This window comes from Mus musculus, chromosome 15 (genome assembly GCF_000001635.26).
Source record: "Mus musculus strain C57BL/6J chromosome 15, GRCm38.p6 C57BL/6J".
Taxonomy (NCBI): Eukaryota; Metazoa; Chordata; class Mammalia; order Rodentia; family Muridae; genus Mus; species Mus musculus.
In genome coordinates, this window is record NC_000081.6 from 41,750,971 (window position 1) to 41,769,950 (window position 18,980).

General features: G+C 40.0%; 1 protein-coding gene across 9 annotated transcripts in view; it reads left to right on the forward strand.

The window, feature by feature from the left end:
- The window catches only part of Oxr1 (oxidation resistance 1), a 413,570-nt gene that overhangs the window by 303,489 nt on the left and 91,101 nt on the right, over nt 1-18,980 (forward strand). The window contains exon 1 of one of the 9 annotated variants that reach the window (XM_006520526.4): nt 485-789. The exons of the other annotated variants lie outside the window; for them this stretch is intronic. Coding sequence (XP_006520589.1) covers nt 771-789 — 19 coding nt within the window. The 5' untranslated portion in view covers nt 485-770. Of the gene's footprint in view, nt 1-484; nt 790-18,980 lie in introns of those variants that run through there. 9 annotated transcript variants of the gene reach the window in all.

The window sequence follows — 18,980 nt, forward strand, 5'->3', positions numbered from 1 at the left end:
GCCATCAAGGTCTTCTGCTGGATTCTGAAGCTTCAAAAATATGAGCAAGTAGTCAGGGGGAGTCAGGTCGTGGGTTCAGTACTTACAAGGGATGAGGGTTAAGAATTTGGCTAGAAAATAGAGTTATTACTCTTATCCATTTAGCGAATTATTAAGTGTTCACAGTATGCTAAGTGTGGGTCTTAATAGACAAGAAAATAAGTACAATATGAAAAGATTGATGACCTCCTGATGAGGAAGCTGGAGAGTCCAGGGTGGTAGTGAGTGTCAAACTTGCATTCCAGCCATAGTTCACAGTAGTCAAGATACAGAACACAACCAGGGTTAACAGTCAGCTTATCGGACCCATGGCTCTCTGATACAAGTGGGAAAGGCGGCCATGCCTTTCATTTGCTTTATGATAAGCAGGCATACAGAAGTTAAGCACTGCTTTTCTTATCTCACTTTGTGACAGACTTTTACAGGGTCAGCTTAGTAACAGATCATGCAGAACGTGCTGGCCCAGCCTGCAAAGTGTTCAGTGAGCCGAGAGCAGGTCCTCAGACCTAGGGCAGGTACAGTAGGCTGCCTGCGAGCAGCAATAGAAGACCAGACCGTGAGTTTTACATATTGCCACCAGAGCTCAGGGACTGGGCTGGGCCAGAGAAGAGGCCGGTCTCCAAAAAGGAAGTGTTATGTTACCAGGAAAGCACACAAACCAAAATCCCAGTCTCAGCTTCTTGAAAGCAGCATATTGCCGCTGAGCTGAGCCTGAAGGGAGGTCTGCAGAGATGTTCTGCACGCGGAAAGGTATGTGAAGTGCTTGCCAAAGTGCTTTGGGAACGTAGACAGATTTGAACGTGCTGGGCTTTATGTTATAACAATCTGAGTGAGCCGACAACAGAATTAGAAGTTCTATAGCTACTGCTGAGAAAAAGGGAACGGATGGTGGGAAGCCCAGGACAGAGCAGATCCTATTGAAATAGTCAGTGTAAGCTGAAGGTGTGTTGTCAGAAAGACTTTATATGTGTGAGGCTTCCTTGTGAAATGCTGCAAGAACGGGTGCTGACTAGAATTCTACAAGGAAGAGCTCCAAAAACTAGATTCAAGCAATGATCTTGGTGTGTCTCATGTCCAGTGATATTTGTAAGAAGTTATTGGACTTTCTTTTCAGTCACTAACAGGGAAACCTTGTCAGTCTGATTTCTGTATCTCCCTAACTAAAAGTCATGCAGAATGTGATAGTAACAGCGATCAGGGTATGAATCCATACTTTTATTAACTCTATATTCTGGGTTTCAAAGACTTGTGGTATAACTCATTAACCATCTCCTGACCATCTGCTTCAAAATTTTTCATTAATATTTTTTTCCTTTCGTGTTTTACGACTTAAATCTGTAACCACAGAGAAGTGGGAGGTTTGGGAGTTTTATTTCTTCTTCCTTTTTATGTTTTAAGCTTTTGATCAAACAAACCAAAATAACATTATCATTGATGGATCGACCTGTACTTTTAAATGGCAAGAATAAAGATATAAAAAGAGGCAAGGCATGTAAGTACCCCCTTCGATAGTTAATGACACGCACCAGATGGAATTCATTATTGACTTTCAAGATGGAATTGCTCTACAATATGATTTATTTATAGTTTTCTTTTCCAAAGAAGTAATTACTATTAACTAGTTCAGTTTTTCCTCAGTCACAAACAACTGTGTGTCAACATCACAATACCTGGTAGTTTGCCACTTAGTCATGAGATTTAATGATGTTAAAGGCTATTAGTTCTCTCACATTAGTAGCAAAGATGATCAGCTAAAAGGCTGTGCATCTCTTCTTTTTCAATTTGGTAGTTTAAAATACAATTACTTCACATCATAGACCAATTTATGTAATTCCCATTGCAGAAAACAGAATGTGTTTAATTACAAATAAACAATTGAATTTGATTTTTCTAGCTTATCACACAGATACAATGATAATCCTAATATATGCAAAATCCTCAGGAAAAAATATTTAGGCAATTGCTTTGAGGATAAACAACTATAATTTTAGTCACAGACTTTAACTTTTTAAGTCACTAGGGAAGCTAATCACTATACACAACAAAGCTGTATTTCTAAGAAGTACCAAATATTTAAATCAGTTACACTTAGTACAGATCTTAATGGTAATCAAATTATGCACACTTTAAAAAATACACAAGAATGGGAAAATTTAGACAGGACTCTATGGATTTTATCAAAAAATATGAAACTTACTTTCAAAGCTGATGTATCTTGTTTCATATATGAACTAGAATTTATGTTTTCTGGGATAAAAAGATATGAGATGAACAGGATTCAGACCACAATTAAATTTCATCAAATGTCCTGGATGTGTTTTCCTCTCCCCCTACTATTCTAGCCCCTACCCCCTTTCCCTGCAGCCTCTTTTCTCCATTGTTTGTAACTGGACCGTTCCTATCCCTCGGCAGCTACACACAGGCATCTTTTTGCACAAATGAGTCTGTTTTCCTCACCCACTGTCCTCACTCTGAAACTGAAGGATAGTGATAAATATTTCATACCTATAGCACTTAAGCATCTTCATGTCCATTATGCATTATGCTTCTTTGTACCTATTTATAGTCACCTAATAAATGTTTATTGATTGGCGGATAAAATTGTATTGTCACTGATTTTGAGAATTTTTGTGCTCCTTTTTAATCACTACCACTGTCTAGGATACGTCTTCTAAAGCTTGCATTATTTTTTTACTATTAAATGTTATTTTACACTGCTGGGCACCAAAACAAAAAAAAAATAAACAAAAGACTCCTCCTTGTGTTTTATCATACAACCAAAAGAGTCTTTAATTTGACAAATACAGCAGTAAATATATGCATGTGTATATGTCTTTCACTTGTACAATATGCTCAAGTCTGCATACTGTATACTCATACTTAATAATCACATCATTTTTCCTCGGATATGGCTTACCTATGCCCATTTTGCCTCACTTTAATCCTCTGCTCCTCCCTACTGTTGTTGCATCCTAACTCTACCTCTGCTTTGTCCAAGTCTTAAAGGAATCCTGGGGAAATCTCAGAGAATATTATTAAGGATTTAATTGCCAACATTCAACTATAATGATAATGGAAAGGGAATGCAACTTTGATACTAAAGACAAAGGCTAGCAGAGGGCTCTGATTCTAGAAACAACGTAGATTAAGCATTATAAATTTCCATTGGCCATCTAAAGAACTGAAACAGGATTGTTTCTTTGACACTGTAAAAAAAAAATGCTAAAAATGGTGGCCTTGGATGTGGCTCATTAGCCTAACGTGGGCAAGGCCCTGGGTTTGATCTTCAGCACAACAAAAACAAAATTAAGAAAAGATCTGACTGGTTTTCAGACGATGGGAAGGCTCAGGTATAAGATGCTTACTAAACAAGTCTGGTCGCGTGAATTCAAGGAGAGTAGCGACTCAGTAAATTTGTCTTTGGACCTCCAAATGCGAAAGCACTTGTAGTTACAATCATACACTTGCAAATCATACACACATGCACACCAATTGTGAGTGATAAATAAAAATTTTGAAGATGAAATATATATGCAGGTATTTAATACCACCAAGTACTATTAAATTATCAATTTTAAAGATTTAATAAGAAATGTTAAGGATCAACATTCAACTATTACTACGTTCATATGTTGAAAAAATTAACTTGAAAAAATAAGAAATTTATAATTAATTATAAGATAATAAGGATATATTTAGCTTGTTGAATTATCACTGCTAATAGTGGTATGATCCATCACATATTTGAAATAAGACTGAGGACTTTGAAGTCCATCTGCAGCGAATCCCTACACATCTGGTCAGTTCTGAAACTCAGTGGTAAGCGTGTGCCAGACTCTGAGAGCTCCTATCAATCCTTATTGAGTTAGCAAACCACAGCCCACAGCATCTCCTAAGGATTAAAAATAAAAGACTTAGTTCTCCAATTCCTCTCTCATCTTTGTTCTTTCTATTTAAGAAACGACATAAGTAGTTTAAGCAGTGGACTTATAGATCATCGAAACTCATAAAACAAGTTGTACACTGCAGTGGTAGTATAGTGACAAAGACTTTATCCTGGCTTCTTTTAGGATGTCTTTGTGACAGGTTTGTTTTCTCCTTATGTTCAGGGGAGAACAGAAGGAGGAGGAGAAAAGAAATCCTCTTCACGTGTTCTTTGTCTTGCTTGGTCAAGGAAACCCAACTTCATTTGACTGGTCCCCTACGTTCTATAAAGATGTTAACTGAAATAGCAGGAACACACATTTTAACAAAGCACCCACAGCACAAGAACAATTATAATTATAAGATAATCCCCACTGATAAAAATCTACACCCGCTGATGGGTATTCTGTGAGGCCTTTCCTCTGTGATGCAATCTAAGCGTTCATGGCGGTGATGATGCAGGAAGGGGTGGCCTACACTCCATGTTCTTATCTTGAAATTTTTTTATTAGATATTTTCTTTATTTACATTTCAAATGTTATCCTCTTTCCTAGTTTCTCCTCCAAAAAAAACCCCTATCCCCTCCCCACTCTCCCTGCTCCCCAACCCACCCACTCCCATTCCTGGTCCTGGCATTCCCCTATACTAGGGCATAGAACCTTCACAGGACCAAGGGCCTCTCCTCCCACTGTTGACCGACTAGGCCATCCTCTGCTACATATATAGTTAGAGCCACAAGGTCCACATTTTGTTTTTGTTTTTGTTTGATGATATAGTTCCAAAGAGCTCTGGGGGTACTGGTTAGTTCATATTAAGGTTCCTTCTATGGGGCTTCAGTTGCCTTCATCTCCCTGGGTATTTCTCTGGCTCCTTCATTGGGGACCTTGTGCTCCATCCAATGATGACTGAGCATCCACTTCTGTATTTGCCAGGCACTGGCATAGCCTCACAGGAGACAGCTATATTAGGCTCCTGTCAGCATGCTCTTGTTGGCATCTGCCTAGTATCTGGGTTTGGTGGTTGTTTATGGGGTGGATCCCCAAGTGGGGCAGTCTCTGGATGCTCGTTCCTTCAGGCTTTGCTCTGAACTTTGTCTCTGATACTCCTTCCATGAGTATTTTATTCCCCATTCTAAGAAGGAATGAAGTAGCCATACTTTGGTCTTCCTTCTTCTTGAGTTCCATGTGTTTGACAAATTGTATCTTGGGTATTCTAAGTTTCTGGGCTAATATCCACTTATCATTGAGTGCACATCATGTGTGTTCTTTTGTGAATGGGTTATCTCACTCAGGATGATATCCTCCAGATCCATCCATTTGCCTAAGAATTTCATAAAAATCATTGTTTTTAATAGCTGAGTAGTACTCCACTGTGTAAATGTACCACATTTTCTGTATCCATTCCTCTGTTGATGGACATCTGGGTTCTTTCCAGTTTCTGGCTATTATAAATAAGACTGCTATGGATATAGTGGAGCATGTGTCCTTATTACAAGTTGGAGCATCTTCTAGGTATATGCCTAGGAGAGGTATTGCCGGATCTTCCAGCAGTACTATGTCCAATTTTCTGAGGAACCGCCAGACTGATTTCCAGAGTGTTTGTACCAGCTTGTAATCCCACTAGCAATGGAGGAGTGTTCCTCTTTCTCCACATCCTTGCCAGCATCTAAGAGTTGCATCTTACAACTGTCTATTGAAAAATGAATCTCAGAAAAGAACAGAGGTGTATAAACAGGAAAACAAATTCCTTGGTCCTTAAAAACCCTACAACCATAGTAACCTGGTTAGGGTTTGTTTGTGTGTATATTCTATAATGTTTACTTTTCATTTTAATGAATTTCGTGGTTTCAAAAACATAAAATATGACTAAAACAAATAATATTATTGTACCTTTAAAACATGGTACTTCAATCATCCTTTAAGATATTACTGCTGGGAATTAATACTTTTGCTATAGTGACTATAAAACACAAGATTTGTTTGGATTTTATTTTATTCTAGACTATTTTTTTCTTCTCACATATCATACCTCTACCAGTTGCCCCTATCCTTCCAGCCCCCTCCATTTACTTTCTCTCCATTTCTCTTCAGAAAGGGGCACGACTCCTGTGGAATTCATACATGGTATATCAAGTTGCAGTAAGACTAGGCACTTCCGCTCATATTAAGGCAAGAAGAGCTGAAAACAGAGTGGTTCCCCCTCCCCCCACAGGCATAGGGAGAGTCCTTGGCTTTACTTGGTGGTGATCATGGCTGGGATTTCAGAGAGGCCCTCTACAGGAGACTAGATGGCAGCGCTATTGGCAAAGGCCTTCTCCATGGCTCCTCAAGGCAGATCTCCATGAAAAGAGACAGTCTGTGGTTCCAAACCATTTATTGCCATTGTGGAAAGTGAATGTTTAAAACCATACCCCACTTCTCAGAGTGGGCCTGAGATTAACTACCTTTTGCAGGGAGGAGTGTCTGGGAAGGAAAGCTTATTGGCTATGCCCTCCACGCCTCTAGGTACCTCATTAGCATGGAGATCTCTTTCTTGAGCCTACATGACCTGTAGTCATGCCTCTTTTCCTATTGTCTTGGTTTGCGATTTCAGGGATGCCTCATTTACACATGGAAGGGCTTGGGGTATTGCCCTTACATGGCAGATGGCCACAAATCTATGGGGTGCTGTGGCTATATGACATGGGCCTGGTGCCTGAGAACAGACAAGGCTCCTACCGTCCCTTCAGGGTCTCAGTGCTTCAAAGCCTTTTAGCTCAAGCAAGGACCAGGCTACCATTCACAGTCCACTGCCCCACAGCTTTTCTGTCTTGGGTACTATTGCTTCAAAGGTTAAGGACGTCAGTGACTTTTTGTTTTCTTTGAAGTAGATGGTTGACCATAAACTTCCCAGTCCGGATAGTGACTAGATCATTCAGGAAGGTGGTGATTCTCTAGTGACCCAGAAGGAAAACAGTCAGATTATTTTCCACTGATGGTAATAAAAGCATGTGCAAGTCAGAGGCTCAACCACTAAGCTACGTTTCCTCAGACTCCAGGACTCTTTTCCATATGCATTCATTGCAGTTAAATGGAAAACTCCAGTGTCAATTGACTAACAGAGAACAGTCACATACAAGGAAGGTCTGTCACCATCACATTTTATTTTTAAAGAAGGTATGACTTTTTTGATCTAGTAAAGATAAAAATAATGTACACTGTGGTAAAAAAAAAAGTAGAATATAATAAGGAAATATAATATGAAAACATGTATTTAATTACTCTGTGTCCTGCCATAAGGAAGCAATGAGACTGCATACTGGTAACACCGAGTTTGGAATCTAGGGCGAGAGGCAGCCACTGGGAGCTAAAGGACACACTGAAGAAGCCATTCCTGAAAGAAGGGAACAAAGACAAACACATGTTTTCTCCCCCACAACTCTGCCTTACAGGGTAGAACCAATTAAGAGAGATTTTTAATTTTTGATTCAAATGTTTTGAGTTGACATTCCAGGAAAATCAGTTACTAGAAGCACTATGGAAATTAACTTGTGGTAGAATATCATCTTACCAAAGGCATCATATAGACCATTGTGAAGATCAGGTTTCCCAAATGAATTTCACAGGATTCAGCCTACAGGATACTAGCATACCAGAACAATAAATTCCATTCTACATTTTTTTATGTTTGTTAATGTATTAGGAAAATTGTAGCTTCCAACACTCAATAGTATGTAAAGTCATTTATCCTGAGCCTGATTGGAATGATTTATATCCTGTGTGCACTTCCTGGCAATTCCTCGAGTCTTTGGAAAATCAGATTTTCAGCTAATCATTTACCCCATCTCTGTAGGCCACTCTGGACTTCCCCCACTGTCATCCAAAGCCTAATGGTCAGATCCAGCTTAGTGACACACTGCTACATTCCAGGTCCCAGTCAAGAGAGCTTAGTGGTGGTCTTTATATCAACAAGCAAGTAAAAAGATAATAGAATGTTTAGATAAGAAATGCTGAGAAGAAAATAATAGAGTAATGTGATTGCCCAAGGCAGTAGGTAGGCAGTGGTGTAATTAGTTTGGATAATTACAATTTGGGGCATCTCCTAGAAGGTATCATTAGAGTTGTAATTCATGATAAAAAGAAGGCTTCATGAAAGGATATCACGGAAGAACAAAGTTGGTGTTGAGAAAGGCCTTGGAGAAAGACCTTGGAGCATAAGTGAATTTGCTTTTTTCAAAAAATGGAATGGTTCATAGTTAGGGTTTCTATTGTGTGTAGAAACACCATGACCATGACAACTCTTCTAAAGGAAAAAATTCAATTGGGGCTGGCTTATAGTTCAGAGGTTTAGTTCATTATCATCATGGAAGGAGGCATGGTTGCAAGCAGGCAGACATGGTGCTGGAGAGGTAACTGAGAGTTCTACATCCAGATGGACAGGCATCAGGAAGAGAGAGTGAGCTCGTTTTGACTTTCTGAAACCTCAAAGCCCACACCAGTGACATACTTCCTCCAATAAAACTGAACCTATTCCAACAAGGCCACAGGTCCTAATCCTTTCAAACAATGCCATTTCCTATGAACGTCTGGTGACCATTTTCATCTACAGTACCACAGGAAGAAAGACCAGTATAAGAAGCCAGAGTGGAGGAGTACAGAATCACATCAGAGTGGATGTCTGGAAGAGCACTCTGATCTGAACATCCCCTATACCCAATTGTCCACTAGGTGTGCTCTAATTAATGATTACTTATAATGGAAAATAAATTGGATTTGCTGTAAGCTGTTTAATTTATAGATTCTATATAGCTCTCCTCATTTTCCTTAGTTTTACTTAGTCTCTGTGAGACTAGGTGCTTTCTCTTCCACTGAGGCTAGAAAAGGCAGCCCAGCTAGAACATATCCCACATACAGGCAACAGCTTTGGTGATAGCCCCCCCCCAACCCCGTTCCAGTTGTTTAGGACCCACATGAAGACCAAGCTGCTCCATATATGCAAGGAGACCTTGATCTAGCCTATGTTCTTTGGTTAGTGGTTCAGACTCTGAGAGCCCCAAGGGTCCAGGTTAGTTGACTGTGTTGGTCTTCCTGTGGAGTTCCTATCCCTTTATAGGTCTGCAATCCTTCCTCCTATTCTTCCTTAAGACTTCCCAAGCTCCCTCCACTGTTTGGCTGTGGGTACTTGTATCTGTCTGAGTCAGCACGTAGGTGGAGCCTCTCAGAGGACAACATGCACAACTACATGTACAGTCTAAAACTGTACAACTGACAGGAGTGAGGAAGTGGGAAGTATCTCCAGTATGAGACAGAGACCTAAGAAAAGGGAGGTACCCAAAAATTAATGGGGTTGACCTTAACTGTGACTCACAACTTTGGGGATATGGAACCTGAAGAGACCACTCCCTGTAGCCAGGCAGGAACCCCAATGGAGCAATCAGAACACCAACCCACCCACAAAATTTTCAACCCAAACTATATCCTGTCTACAAGAAATGCAGGCATGGGGGATGGATAAGAGACAGAGGGAATGGCCAACCAATAACTGGCCAAACTTGAGACCCATTCCATAGGCAAGCACCAATACCTAACACGATTAATGAATGATACTTCAGTGTTTTTGCCTTTCAGACTCCCCATCTTATGTTGGTACTCTGCAACAATATGACTTTACGGGACTGTAAAAGCTCAAGGCTGCTGCTGTAAGAAAAGCCTGCATTACTGTGGCTAATGAGGATCTGCTGGGCTTGTGATTCTCTGCAGTGATGTTTGATTTACTATTCTTGAATCAGGGTGGTAGGTTGGTGATGCCGCTACCACCAATGTGGAAATATGGCAATAATGACAATGCTCGCAGACGATCCTAGTATTTTCTTCTGTTGCTTTCTTGCAGCCTAGAAACATCCTATTGATATTTAGATCTTCCATTTCCATCGGGGAGTTTAGCTTACTTATTTCTTGATTTCTAAGAGATAATCCAGACTCTATGACAGTCAGTAATAATAGAAACCATATCAAAAGCACCATTGATTGTGGGGTTTATGGTTAGCAGAATTAAGCATCTGGGATGTGAGTCCTGTCTTAGTGACTTTTCTGTTGCTGTGATAAGACACCATAAAGAGGGAAACTTACAAAAGGAAAAGTTCAGCCTAGGGCTCAGTCAAGATGGTTAGAGTTCATAACACTCATGACAGAGAGCTGGTGACAGGCAGGCAAGCATGACACTGGAGCAGTTAGGTAAGGGCTTACATTTTTTCCATTAATGTATTTACTAATACAATTTATCCCAATATCAGCCCCTCTCTTCCACATGCGCCCTCACACAGCTCCTCCCCTCAGTTTCCCCTCCCCTTCTCATCTGAGAAAGGGAAGCCTCCCCGCTAGGTATCACCCCACCCTGGCACATCCAGTCACTGCAGACTAGGTGGATCCTTTCCCACTGAGGCCAGACAAGGTGGCCCAGTTTAGGGAACTTGATCCTCAGGCAGGCAACAGATGCAGGGCTTAAATCTTTTTTTTTTAATTAGGTATTTATTTCATTTACATTTCCAATGCTATCCCAAAAGTCCCCCACACGCTCCCCCACCCACCCACTCCCACTTCTTGGCCCTGGTGTTCCCCTGTACTGAGGCAGATAAAGTTTGCATGACCAATGGGCCTCTCTTTCCACTGATGGCCGACTAGGCCATCTTCTATTACATATGCAGTTAGAGACACAAGCTCCGGGGAGTACTGGGTAGTTCATATTGTTGTTCCACCTATAGGGTTGCAGATCCCTTTAATTTATCACAAGCACGAGGCAGAGAAAATTAACTGGGAATGGTATGGGCTTTTGAAACCTCAAAGCTCACCTCCAGTCACACACCTCCTCCAATACCTCCTAATCCTTCCTATACATTTACCAGCCACGGATCAATTACCCAAAAACATATGAGCCTATGGGGGCCATTCTCAACTCAAATTACCAGAAGCATGAATGTGTTTTCCATGACAGGACGATTATTGGGAAAAGTGAATGGTTACATACAGAGGATTCTCCTGATATCCTTGGAAATGTATAGTATTCCACTTAAAGATTTCCCATGCCTGCTCTTACATGAGTGGCTTCATATAGTACTTCTAAGTGAACTCCTTACTCTTTTCCCAGTTCTCTGATCCATACATACAGCTCAGTGGTTTTTCTTTTTCAAAAATCTTTCAAGCTCTCCTATTACCTGGTTCACATACTGCACACTCATCATCATGACTCCCAAAGCGCCACATATTTGAAGATCTGTCTTCCTAAATATCTCTTCTTCTTACCATTCTCATCACACTGTGCTACTGTCAATAAGTCTGTCCATTGTGTTGCTGTAAAGGATAAGTTAGAAAATCAATCAGTCGTCTCATCATCATCATCATCTTTTGCAAATTTCCCTTTTTCTAGGTGCCAAGGACTGGTCTGGCCTGGTTGCTTCTGTATATTCTTTCATGAATATTCCCACACCCCATGAAAAATAGACTTTTTAATAAGCTCTATTTTAAAAATAAAACTGTTTTAAAAAAACAGATTTAGAAAGGTTAGGCAACTCAGCCAAGGTCACGCCTATAGATAGAAACAGTGTTGTAATTTTATCTCTTCAACTCTGAAGTTGATGGTTTTGTAAGATCTCACTGCTGTCTGGCATGCTGCCTTGTGTACAATTCCACTTGATTAAATATTCATTTTCAAAACCACATTACTATAAAACTTATAGAGTCTAGAAAAAATGTTTTCTTCCTTCCCTTGTCCGCCAAGGTTAGCTGGCCCAGCGCTTCTCTGGCTCTCGGTGGATGCCCAGTCGTCATGTGCTATCTGCTGCCACCCTCACCATGCTACAGTGTGAGCATAAGCTGCCATCTTCATTGTTGCTGATCAGTGGGGTGGTGGTGCTGTGGGCTCAGACACTTACCTCCACTTAGCATCCTCTGAGCTAGGCACTAGGCAGAGCACCTGACAAGTGCTGGAGGGTTGGAGGAGGGTAAGGCAGGTTTAACTACTTCTTGAAGTATGTGGCGCTCCCTTTAGTGATGAATTCTTGCTTCTGGGTGATGTGCAGCTTCAGTAATAAGTCAAGCAACAGTCTGCTAGATTATTGTGAAAGAGCACACAATCAGACTTAAAAAGCGCAAAGGGAAGATATACCAAAGCTGCCCTTTGGTATCATTTGACATAATTCCTCATTTCTCTCCCGAAAATGAAAGGATTATTTTACCCCAAGACAGAAAAGGTACAAAGAGAAGCACCACTTTATGACAATGAAGTAAAAGAAAACCATTTTTTAACAAATAAAAAGTCACACCTTATACTCTTTGCTGATAATAGCTTTTTATCTATTTTGCTCATCTGTTGTTCCTTTACGTAACGCTTTGTAGTAATACCAACAGGCATAATTTCTAGGAGTCTAGGAATGCACTCCTAAATTTGAGCATCTTCAGAGAGGAGAGCAATGAACTGGTAAGCACAACGCCACCCTGTGAGTCAGCACAGGCTCTGTGAGTGGAGCTTGCATCTTCTGTTCTCTAGCGCAGTGTCCTAGCCATCCGACTGCCGCCTTGTTCCTGAAAAGTTTGTAGTACAACTCCCGAGATCCACTGTTGTCATTGCCAGTGTCTACATTTTTCATGTTTAATTCAATTTTTAAAAACTCATAAGCACGTGTTTGCCTTTAGTTACTGTCACTTTTAAGTATTGATATGCCAAAAAGTGCAGATTTGTTTCTATAATATATACCATTCTCTAGATTTCAAAAATAATTTATCAACAATTAAAGCATGTGAATATTCATAATTCCACTTAGGAAGAATGCAAACATTTTTAATAAACTCTTTTGGAGGGGGAAAGAAAACAAAATTGCCCATTCATTCTTGGGTGGTGTACTAGCTAGTTTTGTGTCAACTTGACACAGCTGGAGTTATCACAGAAAAAGGAGCTTCAGTTGAGGAAATGCCTCCATGAGATCCAACTGTAAGGCATTTTCTCAATTAATGATCAAGGGGGAAAGGCCCCTTGTGGGTGGGACCATATTTGGGCTGGTAATCTTGGTTCTATAAGAGAGCAGGCTGAGCAAGCCAGGGGAAGCAAGCCAGTAAAGAACATAACTCCATGGCCTCTGCATCAGCTCCTGCTTCCTGACCTGTTTGAGTTCCAGTCCTGACTTCCTTGGTGATAAATAGCAGTATGGAATTGTAAGCTGAATAAACCCTTTCCTCCCCAACTGCTTCTTGGTTATGATGTTTGTGCAGGAATAGAAATCCTGACTAAGACAGGTGGTATTCATTAATTGTAAGGTCTGATATAACTGTGGATGGAGATCATGACAGTGTGAAACAAAATAGTCAATGTGACTGAAATTCTGCGTGGTGCTTCTATAAATAGCAGTCTTATTCTTAAAACAGAGAACTTCTTGCATCTGTCTAGGAATTTATGGATGAGCCCTAAAAAAACTCATTCCATTACCTTGTCTCCTCTTTCCATGGGAAGGTAAATTTCATGATAGTTGGAGCACTAATTTCTTAGATGTCATTACTTCATCTACAGTTTTGAGGAAGTGTGACTCTCCCTGGCCCCAGTGTTATTTCAGAAATTAATAATTGTTAAAACATACTAACTGATAGAATCATGGAACTAAAGAAACCTCCTCACTTTTTGAAGCCTAATACCCCCATCTTTCCATTTCCAGCTCTCATCTAAGAAACCAGGCACAGAAATAAACTACTCTATGAGTCTCACAGAGTCTTGCAACCAAGTCTTGAGTTGGCTCCACTGTTAGTTTGTTGTTGGAGGGCATTGTGCTGTTGTTTTAATTATGGGCAACAGGAGAGATGTGTTGTGTTTTTATCCTTGATAGGCACTATAAGACTGACGTGCATGTGGGTGGAATATAGAGATCATTAGATAATGCAGAAGAGGAAGCAACTTGATGGTAGATGAAAAAAGAGGAAATAAAAGGAGGTATATTTATTATTAACTACAACTTTTCATTTGCTAGATCTCTCACTGTTAAATACCCACAATAAATATTTAAGTGTATAGAATTATTAACACTTGCATTCCTTATTTTTGACATGATTGTAATTCAGGACTCATATTGAATTCCAGGCAGCTCTTACCCTTGAGCATCAAGGATTGCCTTATGGTGTGTTGCCACCTGGAATAGTTGGGTGCAGGGCTGGAAATGAGGAAGCTCACGGGGCTTTTTGGAGTAGAAGGGAAGTGTGCAGTTGTTACTTGGCCTGGAGACACCTAGACCATTGAAGATTAATTAAATATGTCTAATAGTGGTTCAGTGATAAAGGATCAAGAAGTACAGGGTACGTGTGGCGAGCTATGGGGGCATAAAATAACTGGGGACTGGAGTGCATGAAGATTATCATGTTAAGTGTTAATCAAGGTCTGTGTGCTTTGGTAACTACTGAAGTTTTTTTTTGCCATTTTAGTTATTTCCTTATCTGCATAAAGAGTACATATTCATTCATAGAAATATAAACATGCAACTGCATTGCTACAAGATACTATTACAACCTCAGGTTTTCTAAAATGTCACTTTTCAATGATGCATACTAACTGTACAAAGTATAAAGTTTCTTTATGATATTTCCACGCATTCATATAACACACTTTGATCCTATTCACCCCACCTATCAGTCTCACTTCTGCCCCTCCCCCTTCTCAGGTCACATATAGTCCTTCTTTCACCTTCATGCCTTTCTTTCCCCTAAATCCCACATAACAGCAAACACATCATACATAGTTTGTGGGACTTGGCTTTCGTTTAGCACAAAGATCTCCAGTTCCTTCCATTTTCTTGAAAGTGATATAATTGAGCTCTTCTTTATGGCTATATGAAAGTCCATTATGTATGTATACCACAGTTTTTTATTCACTCATCCAAGTAATGTCCATCTAGGCTAGAGCCATGGCTTGCTCTTTCTAGCAGTGCCATGGTAAACATGGATGTGAAGCAAGCTAGCTTTGCTTCTTTGGAGTATATACCACTTAGTGGGGTCACTGAATCACAGGACAATTCTATTTTTAATTTTTGAGGAACCTCCACAGTTTGCCATGGTGGCAGAACTAAATCTGCACTGCACTCTCATCAACTGTTCATTAACAGTTCCCTTTACTCTGACATATATATATATATATATATATATATATATATATATATATATAGTTTTTTATTGGATATTTTCTTTATTTACATTTCAAATGTTTTCCCTTTTCCAGGTCTCCCCTTCAGAAACTCCCTATCCTGTCTCCCCTCCCCCTGCCTCTATGAGGGTGCTCCCCCACCCACCCACTCCCATCCTCCTGCCCTGGCATTCCCTTACACTGGGGCATCAAACACGCTCAGGCCCAAGGGCCACTCCTCCCACTGATGTCCAACAAGGCCATCCTCTGCCACATATGTGGCCAGCGCCATGGGTCGCTTCATGTGTACTCTTTGGTTGGTGGTCCAGTCCCTGAGAGCTCTGAGGGTCTGGCTGGTTGACACTTGCTCCTTCCATAGGGCTGCAAACCCCCTCAGCTCCTTCAGTCCCTTCTCCAACTCCCCCACTGGGGACCCCTAGGCTCAGTCCAATGGTTGGCTGCAAGCATCTGCCTCTGTATTTGTCAGGCTCTGGCAGAGCCTCTCAGGAGACAGCCAAATCAGGCTTCCATCAGCAAGCACTTCCTGGCACTTCCCAGCAAGATGGGATGATCCCCAGGTGAGGCAGTCTCTGGATGGCCTTTCCTCAGACTCTGCTCCATACTTTGTCTCCATATTTCCTCCTGTTAGTATTTCATTCACCCTTCTAAAAAGCACTGAAGCATCCACATTTTGGTCTTCCTTCTTCTTAGGCTTCATATGGTCTGTGAATTGAATCTTGGGTATTCCAAACTTTTGGGCTAATATCTACTTATCATTGAGTACATGCCATGTTTATTCCTTTGTGACCAAGTCACCTCACTCAGGATAAAACTCTCAAGTTCCATCCATTTGCCTGCAAATTTCTCTGACATCTTTACTGCAGCATTTATTCATGTTTCCTTATAGCAATGACTGATCGCTTTGCTTTATGTGAGGATAACAGTCAGCTTTACTGAATGCATATGGATGGAATTTCAAAATGCAAAACAAACCAAAGTCTTCAGAAGTAATCTCTCTCATGACTTCCATTTTTTACTTATTAGTTGGCATTTTTAACAAAAATAAGTATCAGAATATTATTTGTAGTTTGAACTTTTAAGTAGGTATAAATTGAATTATGCAAGTTTATAGTTGTGAGGTCAGTTTAGGGCCATGTAGTTCACATTTAATATATTTTCATTACATTGTTAGTACTTGTTATCTTAGTCATTCGGTATTTATTGCATTGCTACTGTTTCTGTAATGAGCTGAATTGGGTCATTAAAGATCATAATCGGTCTTCTAAGAGATGTTGTATCTAATAAGACTGTACAAACAGTAGTTTTCAACATAAACATACACAGGGAATGTAGTGTTGATATGGATATTTAATTGCCAACTGAAAAAAAAAAAAAAAGTCCGATCAGTGAAGCTCTAGGCTAGCCTTCAGAGGAAACTGTACATCTGATGTTTATTCTAGAGAGTGCCACACTACTACAGCCTCATTAGGATGCTATCCTAAAGATATGCTGGATCCTTAGTTTGGAAATGAAAGTAAAACCGAAATCCACAGGAAGGTTGCACTTTATATCCTAGAAAAGAAGATAAATATTATTGATATTCATTGAGAAAATAGTATTGATATATTCCTTAAACCAAATCATAGGCTAAAAAAAATAGACTTCCTAGAAAATTTAAAATGTAAAAAGATACAGCACTGATCCACTTAGACACATGCTTCCTATTTTAGTAAAAAAGTTTGGAGAGAGAAAATAATGATTTCTGTGGTTAGAATAGAACAGACTCTACCTTCCGTGTCATGTAGCTTTATCTTTGCAATGTCATTTATTATTTGAGTAATTAATTATTAAAAAATTTCTGACTCTTTTTTTAAAAGGCCAAATTTTAGAAGACTAATTTGGCATGAAATCAAAAAATGTTTGTAAAATTATTTTGTTTCTGAGTAATCATATCCCATCTAGTCCCTTCTATTTTAGCTTTTGTCAATAATTTCAGGTTAAATGAGTCCAAATGTCTGAAAATAAACCAAGTTGTCCAAGAAAGTTCTCTGTCATCTAAATTTAGCTGTGTATCCTTTGTTGGCTAATGCTTATTCTGTATTAGTCTCCATTTGGATTTCGGTGCATTAAACGGATGGAACGAGCAGATGGTTAAAGAGCTAGGCAGGTAAAGAAGAAAGGGGAACACTTTATACACTGCTCCTTTTCATTTAAATTGTTGCTTCCCTGTGTCTATGTAAGCATGTGGTCTGCCTGCAGTCTCAAGTTGTCTTTACTGCTGGCACATGCAAATAGTATAATGCAGAGAGCACACAACGGTAAGCACCGCCACACTGTGATGATGTTAGCAACACCTTTCTATTCCGTTGCCGCACGGAAGTCTCCCCAGTAACTCTTAAGAAGCAATCGACTTCCAAGATCTCTGTCAACAGTTTTTCTTTAGCCTCAGTATTCTTTGTTAATTCTAACCTCTGATGTTATCCTCCATATCATTATGCAAAAAAGGTAAATCTATGAAGCAAATTCACACATGTGAAAAATATCTGGAAAAAAATCAAATTTAAAAAAAAAAGGAGAAACATGGGGTCTCCAATGGAGGAGTCAGCGAAAGGACTGAAGGAGCTGAAGGGGTTTGCAATCCCATAGGAAGATCAACAATATCAACCAAACAGACTCCTCCCAACCCTCAGAGGTACCAGGGACTAAACCACCAACCAAGGAGTACACATGGAAGGACCCATGGCTCCAGCCACACATGTAGCAGAGGATGGCCTTGTCAGGCATCAATGGGAGGAGAGGCCCTTGGTCCTGTGAAGGCTCGACGGATGTCCCAGTGTAGGGGAATTTGAGGGCAGGGAGGCACGAGTGGGTGGGTGGGTGGGTGGGGCAGCACCCTCATAGAAGCAGGGGGAGGGGAGATGGGATAGAGGGTTTGGGGGGGGTACCTGGAAAGGGTTTCTAATGTAAATAAAGAAAATATCCAATAAAAAATGTAAAAAAGGAAAACAGGAGTAAAACAATGCTGGGCTCACTGCCTCCTTTGTTTCTGCGCTGATCATCTGGGACACAGAGGCTGACTCTTAAGTTAATCTCTGCTGATGGAATTTACTATGAACTATTTACAAGACATGAGTTCACCTTGTAATTGCAGATTTCTTGTCCACGTCAATCATCGGCTATGTTTATAAAGTCAGTCATAAACTACAGAATGATCTGTGCTATCTGGTATTACCGTCGGCCTCCTTCTGTAGTGTTTTAGATTTCCTTAAATAACAAGATTGTTTTGGGTGTGTCTCTGAACTGCACTGGCCTATTCCATAAAGATCTTCTGAGAGTTGTAAGCTCGACATTCAGCAACCTCTTTCAAGTTTACTCTCTAACGTATTTTTTTTCTTCCCATCAAAACTGCATTTCTACTGACACCTAGAAAACCATGAAATTCATAAAGGAGTTATAGTATTTATATGATTAAATAAATATGATTCTATTTTTTTAGTATGCTGATTGTTTTTTAAAACAATTCATATTATATTTTTATTATTTAAATTTCATGATAAACCATTGGAAACCTGGATGAGTTGACATAAGATTTAAATAGTCTGAAATAATCTAAGAGAGGAGCTAATATAGGAAACATGAGGCACCCCCAGAGCTCGTGACTTAATAGACTCTGCTCTCTTTGTGCTATGTGCTGTACAGAAGCTGGGAAGAGCTCTACCCAACTACCGGGGTACCTAAGATGAACAAAGGATGGAAACATTAGTATTCAAAGAAATGTTGGAAAAACAAATAACCAGAGGAATAGATGACAGAACTAACAATAAAATATATGCATTTATGGAGCACTTAAGATGCGTGTGTCTTCACAGCAGCCATCTAGAGTAAAAATG